The following is a 10236-nucleotide window of genomic DNA, read 5'->3' as shown; positions in this document are numbered from 1 at the left end:
CTAGAGAGAGGGTGGGTTCATGGTTGGTGAAACAGAGTGTCTGTGGGTTACAGAGAGGATCCTAGAAGGCCCTTATTCCTGAGGAGAGGCCCTGGTTCTCAGAGTCTTGGTCTCATGAACAGGGGAGATAAGGTGGGTTTGTGCAGTTGTACAGATTGCTCACCGCACAAAGACACACCACCAGGGGGTGGGTGGCTGTAAAATCCAGCCCATGTCCTGGTATGGGACTGGGTCAGCCAGGATTAGGTGGGTGCCTTCTTATTTTTACTAAGGTGTAATGTGAGCTAGAGGCAGCCTTTGGGGAAAGGAGAAAAATGGAGAGGTTGGGTACTAGAGAGGAAGGGAGACTGGACTTCAAGAGGGAAAAAGAACTCTCTTCCCAGACACAGGGTCAGAGAGAAAAAAAAAAGATCAACAATCTAGAAACACACCATGCCTGGGTCCCAGAGAGAGCAGCAGAGTAACAGAACCTTATGCAAGTAAAGACGACCCGACCCTCCAGACTGATTCCTAACAGAGTTTACTGGGACCCGGAAGTGTCTGAAGGTCTAGACTCAGGTGTCTATCAGAGGGTGAGAGGGAAGGGCCCAGGGTCTTGGGTTGTGGGAGGGAAAATGGCTGGGGTTTTGTCTCTTGTGTCCTCAGGAGGGGCTGGGGGCTGGGAGATAGGCAGTCTGAGGGCGGAGGGCTGGTGGTCAGGCGTGCACAGCCTGAGCCCCTGGAGGAGAGGAGAGAAGGGAGGGAGGAAGGGAAGAAAGGGAGGAAGTAAGGAAGGACTTAACGGCAGAGCCCGCGGCTAAACGGTTTTATTTTCTGGAAGACGCACGGGGGCTTCGGAGTGAGACTAGAGGCCGGGAGGAGGCGTCGGCGCCAGGGCAAGGCTGGACTCACTCTCGCTTCCGCAGGTGGATGTAGACAATGCCGCTGATCAGGGCGAGGGGGAAAGCCACCCAGGCGAGGGCGAAGCAGTAACCGAAGCTGCCCCCTCGCGGGTGCTTCGCCAGGATCTCTTCCGCGTGAATGGCGTAGATCAGGGCCCCAGTAAATACCGCCACGCCTGCGGGAAGGCAAGAACCCCACGTCAAGCAGTGCTCACAAGACTACATTTCCCAACAAACCATGGGACAAAGAAGCACCGGAGGGTGAGTGTGCAGCACCGCTGCCTGCTGGGAGTTGTGGTTCTCTCCCCCAGCACCACGCAACATAGCTACTCCAGAGCGGCCTTGGGCAATTTATTTAATTTCTCTGGGTTCCATTTGCTTATCCATATAATGGGACGATAATAACTATCCATCCATCCATCTAACCAAATAATATTTTTGAGGGTTCTTTTACAGGCCAAATATGCAAAAGTGAATTAATGAAACAGAGGAGCTTTGTGGGGAACCTGGGAAAATAATGTTCCCCAAACTAAGGACTATGATTAATTTAGCACTTTGCACCTGAAATAAAAAATTAAGTAAACAGAACTCCCCGAAATGTCTGATATACAGAAGATACACAAGAAATCGCGTTGGCTGCCAGAAATACTATTGCTATTATGACTCAGAGTTCTCTTTTGGGGTATTAATTAGTTAACCCTCTTCTGATCCCTGGGACTCAAATTATTTGCCTATATCCCCTTTCCCAGACCAGGCTTCTTTAAAGCTCTTCAAGTTTCCCCATGCCGGTTCTCCCATGACTCAGAGACATTCATCAGAACCACTACTGAGTCACTGAAAACTACAACTCCTATCAGTCCTTGGGGCAGAGAGATAGTCCATGCAGGCAGCTGGGCTGTTGAAAACAAACAAAAAATTTTTTTGAAAGAAAATTGTTTTCTTTCTCCAGATGTCCATTCTCAGGGCTCCCAGCATCCTGACCCCCCCCTTCAATTCCCCTGGGGAGGGACAGTGCTCACTGGTGCAAAGCTGGCAGAGGCCAGTGGCATAGAAGAGCCCTCCTCGCCGCATGGTGTAGAGCTGGAACATGAACAGGATGAAGGACAGACAGCAGAGGATGAGGGAGAGCACCATGAGGACCTGCACTGCCTTCAGCCAGCCTGCAATAAGGAGGAGATGGAAGTGGAAGTCATAGTGTGTCCAGAGTTCCAACCCCACTGGCTTGCTCATTACCCCTTCTCTTCCCTCTACTCCCCTCTCCCATTTACAGCCATACAAGCTTAGATACCTAGCAGTATTACTTATGTTGACCTGGAGCCCTGTGACCTTGCTAAATTCCCTTATCAGTTCTAGAAGCTTTTGCAGAATTTTTAGGATTTTCTATGTAAATAAACATGTCTACTGGGAACAGACACTTTTTACTAAGTCCTTTCCTATGCCTTTTATTTCTTTTTGTTGCCTTGTTGCATTGGCTATCTCCAGTACAACACTGAATAGAAATTGTGAGAGCAGACTACTTGTTTATGTGCTCTTAGGGGGGGAAAAAAAAGCATATAATCTTCCACCTTTTTTTTTTTTTTTTTTTGCAGTTGCCAGTAAGGGGATCTGAACCCTTAAGCCTAGTGAGTATTACAGCACCCACCTCTAACCAACTGAGCTAACTGGCCAACCCTAATCTTTTACCTTCTTTCACTTAGAAGTTTAGCTGGATACAGCTCCATCCCTTTGGAACTCAGATGCACCTGACTCCACACGTTTAGAACTTTAATGTGGTTCCAGCCTCACCCACTTGGAGCTTAGACAAATTGGTCCCATGCATCAATCAGAACACCAGCCCCATCTTAGAACTTTGGAAACATACATCTTAGAATCTTGGGGGCTCTCTCCCAGTCCTTAAACCTATAGCATGTGGCCTTCGCCCTTTCTAATCATAATGGGGGGGGGGTGGGGTTTCTAGCCCATCCTCTTTAGAACAGGTGTATATTGCCCACAACCATCCAGATGGCATGCATCAGCCCCACCCACTCAGCCTTGAGGGACTGAACAGCGCCCACTCATATTTTGGGGATTCCCCATCCTTGGTGGTGGTGGTTGGGGGGGAGACTTGGGTTTTCCCTTCCCCTTTTCAGACCAGTGGTGTCACCCTTCGTCCCTCACCATTCTCGCTGACATTACTGCAGGCCCACGTCTTGGTGTTGTTGGTCCACGTGCAGTCGTACCAGAGATTCAGAGACTCCTTCCCGGGGAGAGTCCACCAGGACTGGGATTGACAGTAGCCGTCAGTTAGAAAAGCGGGCGGGCTCAGGGAGACCGTGGGCAGAGTTAGGAAAACAGCGAGGTGCCCGGGGAGGGGCGGCACTCAGCAAAGTGTGGATGTAGTAGAAAAGCCGGTGGGATCAGGGGGAAAGGGCAGGGGCGAGGCATCAAAGGTAGAGCTAAGAAAGGGGGCGTGGACAGAGTCTACGAAAGAACGGGATCCCCTACCCCTTCCCTCCGTCCTTCGCTATGCTCCAAGTAGGTTTACCTTGTCCAAAGTGGCCACGAAAAGCAGGATGAGAATGAGGATGTGAAGGGCAGAGACTACCAGCAGGAGGAGCGACATGACTATGGCGGAGGCCTGGGGAAGGGGTGGTCAAGAGACGGAGTCTCAAGAGGTTGGCACAGAGGCTGGAGAGATACCCGAATCCTGAGGGAGGAGGGGGCTGGGGCCTGGACTTCTGGGTCCGAGGCAGGAGATGGCTGGGGCCTGGACTCTTGGGTAGCTCATGGAAGAGGAGACTGGGGTGTGGGCCCTTGCATTCCACAGGGGCTGGAGAGGGCCAGACATAGACTCTTGGTGTCTTGGAATAAGTAGAACTAGCAATACCGCCCATCTTCTCAGAGCCCTGTCTCTGGGCACATATAGGCCAGTATATGAAAATTCAAGATGACACCCTCCCCATCCCCAGATTTTTCAGGAGCTAGGAGCTGCCCCCAGCGACAGGCATCCTTGACTCATGCCACTCCTCTCCTGGGGTGGGGGTGGGGGGGACAGAGTGAGTCATCTGGTGACTCATCCTACCCCCCTGTCTTTAAGTACCAGGGAAACCCCAGCCCCTGGCTATGTCCATGAGGTTCTCACCCCACCCTGCTGCCAGACTGGTGCCTGCTGGACACCTTCTGGGGAAAATGGATGAGATCTGTGTAGCGGGAGACAGAGGCCTGAGAAGGAGCCAACCTCCCATCACCCTTCAGTTTCTAGAAACAAGGGACCTGGAGGTTCCCCAGACTTGGGGTATTTTCATGCAAAGTCTTGATCTCAGGGCCCTCAGGGGAGAGTGGACACCCCTGGGGAAAAACTGCAGGAAGTTTTTCAGTGGGACAGCTCTCCTGAGACCCCTAAAACCTTGTCAGGCCCCACCCCTTCCCATTTCTCAACTCCAAGTGCTAAGAGGCCACTTCTTAACATATAAGGATTTCCATGGGGGCCGAGAGTGGGAGTCTCTCCCAGCCTGGGGGTGTCCTTCTCAAACTGCTGCACTCTTAAGTAAATAAAGAAATCCCAGCCGGAATAACGGACTGGAAACTTACCGAGAGCTGCAGAAAAAGTCAGTCTGGGTCTGTTCCCTTGCTTGGGCCTCTGTGCCCCGCCCTTCTCCTCCCTCCTTTCACTCTCTGGAGGCCCCCGCCTCCCTCGCTGCCTTCCTCCCTCGCTCTCCCCTCGGGCTCTCTCCCTCCTTCTCCCCTACAATCCTTTCTCTCTCTCTCTTTCTCTCTCTCTCTCTCCCCCCTACCCTCACTGCCTAGGCTTCCTTCTCTCTTCTGTTTCTCTCTCTCTTGCTCTCAATATATACCGACCCTTTTATACCCTCCCTCACCGCACCCAGCTGAGGTCTGCAGCCAGTGGGAGGGTCCAGGCCCTTGGGTTCCTCATTCTCTGGGCCCCCACCCAATGCTCCCAGGCAGGCATCATCTGGGGCTCCCTCCCAGGATTGAGAAGTCCTCTGAGTGGGAACCCTGGGGTGGGACAAGCATCAGGGGTGTGAGGGCTATGTTCTCAGGACTTCAGGTCTCCAGGTCTTGTCTTGGGACTGGATGTCTGCTTTCCTTTGTGGAGCTTAGAGCTGGATCCTGGGAAGGATAGGAGTGCTGGGGAGCAGGTCAGATTCCTGTGGCAAGGATTGCGCTTGAGGCTGGTGGAGTTGGCCCCATGGTGGAGTCAGGGGATTGGAGATGAAAAGTGTGAAACTCTGGGAGGGGGCAGGAAGTGGAAGTTAAGAATTCCAGAGCCATCATTTCTTTTTTTTTTTTCTTTTTTTAATAAAAGATGACGGGTAAGGGGATCTTAACCATTGACTTGGTGTTGTCAGCACCATGCTCACCCAGTGAACTAAATGGCCATCCCTATATGGGATCTGAACCCGTGGCCTTGGTGTTATCAGCACCACACTCTCCCGAGTGAGCCACAGGCTGGCCCCAGAGCAGTCATTTCCTGGCTGGGTGACCTTGGGCCAATTATTTCAGCTCTCTGAGCCTTGATTTCCTAATCTGAAGTGGGTATAATAATATTGACAATATACTAATACTGATAATAATTCTGATTCTTAGTTTGAATGAATAAGGTAATAACGAGGTACACTAACTTACCTAATACATTCATTCCTTCCTTCATCAAGCATTTATTGAACATCTACTATGAACCAGAGTTAATAATGAGAAATAGGAGCTAATAATTTAGAAAACACACGAGCCCTGCTGTTATAAAGCTTATCTTCTAATAGAGGGAGACAGACAATAGAGAGGAAAACATCAATGAAGAAGATAAATTTCAGATAGTGATACGTGATTTGAAGGAAATAGAGTGATGGAGATAATGACAGGGTGGGAGGAGGCTACTTCAAACAGGGTAATCAGGGAAGGCCTCTTGGAGGTGATATTTGAGCTGAGACCTGAAGACGGGAGTCATTTGACCCCTGGGAAGAAGAGGAAGTGCAAAGTCTCTTTAGAACAAACTTGGGTTGTTTGGGGAGCAGACAGAAGGGCCAATGTGGCTACAGCATAGGAAGCCAGAGGGAGTACTGGAAGAGAAATCAAAGGATGTCCTTGAAGACTAGGGGAGGAGCTTGGGCTTTATTCTTTTTTTTTTTTTTTTTTTAAAAGATGACCGGTAAGGGGATCTTAACCCTTAACTTGGTGTTGTCAGCACCACGCAAAGCCAGTGAGCAACCGGCCATCCCTATATGGGATCCGAACCCGTGGCCTTGGGGTTATCAGCACCACACTCTCCCGAGTGAGCCACGGGCCGGCCCGAGCCTGGGCTTTATTCTAAGTGCAGGTGGGAAGCCATTAGAAGGTTTTAACAGAAGTATAGTAGCAGGGACTTAATGTTAACTATTATTATTATTTATTCTAGGGATACTGAATTAAGGTAGGAGGTGATGACTACTGTGCACCTGGGTCTCTTCGAAGGGGACTAGGTATCTGAGGTCCCGAATGAGAGCTGGGGAACTCAAACCCTGGGGTCCTACAAGGGAAGAGAACTGGATGATGGGATGTCTGGGCATGTGATGGGGCCAGAGCTGAGTGTGGGTTTGTTGGTGATCTGAGCTCCCTGAGAGGGTGAAGGATGGACAAGTCAGTGACTGAGTGTGTACCTTGGAGACCCAGAAGCTGGGGTGACAGTATAGCATAGACTCTAGAGCCACACTAGCTGGATTCAAATCCAAGCTTTATTCACTGGCTGTGTGATTTTGTCAGCACCACGCTCACCCAGTGAGCAAACCAGCCATCCCTATATGGGATCCGAACCCGTGGCCTTGGTGTTATCAGCACCGCACTCTCCCAAGTGAGCCACAGGCCGGCCCGACTGGCTGTGTGATTTTGGACAAGTTACTAATAACCTCTCTCTGCTTCAGTTTCTTCGTCTGTAAAATAGGGATAACAGTAAATACATCATAGGGTAGTTCTTAGAGTGGCACCCAGTAAGTACTGTATGTGCTAGTTATATCAGGCATTGAGGCCCTGAGTGAATTCAATTCTTGAGGATCCTGGTTCAGAGTGTCTAGGAATTGAGGAAGGGGCAAATTCTTGGGTTCACTGGGTTGCAAGGCTAAAGTTGGGAATCCAAAAGGAGAGTCCTTGGGGGAGTGGAATAAGTAGTCCCTGAGGACAGAGACTGGGGATCTGAACTCATATCCCCAAGGAAGTTAGAAAGTTTGGGTCACTGAGGGAAAAATTAGGAGCTGGGAGGGATGTCATGTGCTTCTCTTGGGGTGCAGGGAAGGGGGGCCCCCGCCCTGGTCCTGGGAAGGGGGGGCTAGGCAGATGAAAACTTGAGCCAGGGAGGTGGAAAACAGGTGTGTAAGACTCCGAGTCAAGTTCCCTGACTGGAATCAGCGCTAGACTTGGGTACCCTGGGGATGTTCCGGGGTTGGGGCGTATCTCTCAATCTAGGGCCCTGTGGAAGGGGGAGAATCAAGGGACAGGAGGGCGGTGACGGAATCTCCCCGTCCCGAGCCTCCGAGTCTACGAGCTGAGCTGAGCTGAGCGAGCGCCCGCGGGGCGCTTCCTCCCACAGGAAACCGCAGCTGTCAGGCACACCCAGCCTGCAGGGAGAGGCGCCCACTGCTTTCCCGCCCCGAGAAGGCCCACGTGTGCAGCGGCCAGCCCCGGAGGAGGCGTAACCTGGAGAGAGAGGGAGGGGAGGGGAGGGGAAGGGGAGAGGGAGAGAGAGAGATAGAGAGGGGAGGGGGGGAGGGGGGAAGGGGGGAGGGGGGAGGGGGGAGGGAGGGAGGGAGGGAGGGAGGGAGGGAGGGAGGGAGGGAGGAGAGCCGGAAAAGGTGGCTGCACGCAGCGCCGGAGCCCCGCCCACTTCCGCCTCTCAGTGTGCGGACGCGGTAGGCGGAGGGGTTTTGGCTGTGGCTTTGGAGGCTGGCCGTTGGCCGTGCATGCGTAGTGAGCCGTTGCGCGATCCTGAGGCGGTGGTGAGCTCTCCCTCCTCTCGCAATTCCCGGCTTCGGCACCGAACCCTACTAATGAATCCTTAAGATAACGTGGGTTTAATCAGCTTAAGACAGGCCCCTCTCAGACCCGGCCCTGAAGGACCTTGGCCTACCCCCAAGCTTTCCAGATGTTTTCTTCCAGTGTCTTTCAGCTACTGCCTCTCCCTTCCGGAAACACACAGTCCGCGGCTCACAAGCCCTTGACACCCCTGAAACCATCACAGCCCCGTGCTCCCCATACAGACCACCCCGATCTCCTACAGGCCCTTCGAGCCTGAGCGCTTGCTGATTAGCCCGCCCCTCATACGTCTTTGTTAGGGCACTCTCCCCTCACCGCCCTCCCACTATGCTCCTCGCATGTTCTCCAATCTCGCCCCTTGTAGCCCACCCTTTACAGCACCTGTGCCCCGCCCCTCGCCAGCCCCGAAGTCCCACCCCTCGAGGGCCCTCCCACTCCCTTTCTTCACAGGCCTTCTCAGCCCCACGCCTCGTAGCCCCCAGCAGCCCCACCCTTCTCGGGCCCCCAGCAACCCTCCGGTTCGCAGCCCCATCCGTCCCAGCCCCGCCCCTCGCAGCCCCTGCAGCCTTCTAGCTCCGCCCCTCGCAGGACTCCCCAGCACATCAATTCTAAGTCCCCAGAGTCCCGCTGGTCTTTCACTCGCAGGCCCTCCCCGCGGTCTCGGTCCCGCCCCGGCCGCTGTCCTCAGGCTTCATTGGTCCCTTATCTCCCCAGTAACGAGACCACAACACTGAACTTGGAGCACCAAGGACAGGTCAAGCACCCCTGATAGGGCCTGGGCCTCACCGCCCCCACAGCTGGCCGGGGATTCCCCCTCCTCTGTGACCAAACAGCCCGGCCTCGGAGATACCGAGAGCCCAGGGGACCTGCTCCCCACCTCCAGAGTCAGAGCCGAGACGCAAGACCAAGGAGGTGGGAAGAGGTGTGGGGAGAGGCCTGAGAGATGACCTACTCCAACACCTCGGGGAAATTGAGACTCAAAGAGAGGCCAGAGTGGTTCTAGGGTTATCCTCTTTTAATTCCCTGTCCCTTGCAGTTCGTCGCCACTCTCCCCCCGGCCGTTTCCTGCCCGCTGTATGAAACGTCCTGTGTCCGCACTTATAGGAGTCTCACCCTCTTTTGCCAAGATGCCTTTGGGATTCTCTGCAAGGATCACCCGCTCCGAGGATGGAAGCGAGGGCTTCCTGGAGGGATTGGGTAATTCATAATTATTCCTTTCATTCACTCATTCTTTTCCTGTCCTTAGCTTTCCCGAGTTCCAGGTCCTGTAGGCGGTGGCCCTCAGAACAGAGTCCTTCCAGGAGCGCCCTCTAGCGGGGAACAGACTTAAGTCCGAATAGAGGTGGCGTGAGGTAGATGGGTGGGCCAATCTTGGGCAGTGGGGTGGGCCAGGAAGACTTCTGGCAGTAGGAGAAGTTTGAGTGGGGCCCAGAATTTCTCCCTGGAATTGCCAAGGGGAGAAGGAAGGGAAGGTTAGAAACAGAGAGAACAGAGAATGGTGTTCCAGCATGGGGCTAGAGTAGGGTTTCTCAATGTCTGTACTGTTGACACTTGGGTTGGGATAATTCTTTGTTGTCGGGGGCTGTCTTGTGTGTTGTAGGATGCCTAACAGTATCCCTAGCTTCTATTCACTACATGCTGGTAGCACTTTCCCTCCCCTACAAGTCTTGACAATCAAAAATGTCTCCAGACATTGCCAAATGTTTTGGGGAGCAGAATCACCCAAGAACTACTAGGCTTTGGGACGTGGGGAGCTGGTGGGCAAGACTGGAGAGGTGGGTAGGGTCGGGTCACGTGGGGCCTTGAAGGCCAGGCTGAGGAGCTGGGATTTTGTTCTTAGGGTTCCGGGGCACCATTTGAGGCATGTAAGCAGGGGAGGGGCAGGGTCCAATCCAGGTGTAGAAAGACCCTTGGGGACTGTGAGGATAGGTCAGAAGTTGGGGAAAAGGCTGGGGTGATGATCCAGGCAGGAGGGGATGAGGTCTGAGTCCAAGGGATAGGCCACTCTTGGAGGAGTGAGGAGGCAGGAGGATGGGGCTGAGGACTGCTGATGGTGGGGGTAGGTTTCCCAAGTTCCAGGTCCTGTGCCAGAGGACAGAGAGGCCTCCCAGGAGCACCTTCTAGTGGGGGAACATGTGTCCAAATTGTGGTGGGAGTGGGTTTACGGGAAAGAACTCAGGTCAGTTCAGGGTATAGGGAGTATGAAGAGATGAAGAAGCTTGAGAGATACAGGAACTGAGATACAGTCCTAGAGGGTTGTTGGGGGCTGGGTCTGCAGTGGGGTGGGCCAGTTTGTGAGATCCTAAAGGTACCCCAGAATTCCTAGATCCTGGGGAGGAAGGGGTTAGCCACCAGA

General features: G+C 53.2%; 2 protein-coding genes across 5 annotated transcripts in view; one reads left to right on the top strand and one right to left on the bottom strand.

The window, feature by feature from the left end:
* Positions 1–769: 769 nt before the first annotated feature.
* EMP3 (epithelial membrane protein 3 (MAM blood group)) lies at positions 770–4562 on the bottom strand. Its single transcript, XM_063091734.1, has 5 exons — positions 4452–4562; positions 3406–3498; positions 3039–3141; positions 1901–2041; positions 770–1057 (listed from the first exon to the last, which is right to left on the bottom strand). The coding sequence occupies exons 2-5, from the start codon at positions 3481–3483 to the stop codon at positions 888–890; spliced, it is 492 nt and encodes a 163-aa protein (XP_062947804.1). The 5' UTR covers positions 3484–3498; positions 4452–4562; the 3' UTR covers positions 770–887.
* A 3233-nt stretch (positions 4563–7795) lies between these two features.
* ODAD1 (outer dynein arm docking complex subunit 1) overlaps positions 7796–10236 on the top strand; it is a 30031-nt gene continuing 27590 nt past the window's right edge. For all 4 annotated transcript variants that reach the window (XM_063090745.1, XM_063090746.1, XM_063090744.1 and 1 more), the window contains exons 1-2: positions 7796–7843; positions 8917–9077. In XM_063090745.1, coding sequence (XP_062946815.1) covers positions 8957–9077 — 121 coding nt within the window. In that variant the 5' untranslated portion in view covers positions 7796–7843; positions 8917–8956. The remainder of the gene's footprint in view (positions 7844–8916; positions 9078–10236) is intronic.

The sequence above is a fragment of the Cynocephalus volans genome, chromosome 3 (genome assembly GCF_027409185.1).
Source record: "Cynocephalus volans isolate mCynVol1 chromosome 3, mCynVol1.pri, whole genome shotgun sequence".
NCBI classification, from domain to species: domain Eukaryota; kingdom Metazoa; phylum Chordata; class Mammalia; order Dermoptera; family Cynocephalidae; genus Cynocephalus; species Cynocephalus volans.
Note: the sequence above shows the minus strand (reverse complement) of the source record. Positions and strands in the feature narration are given on the sequence as shown.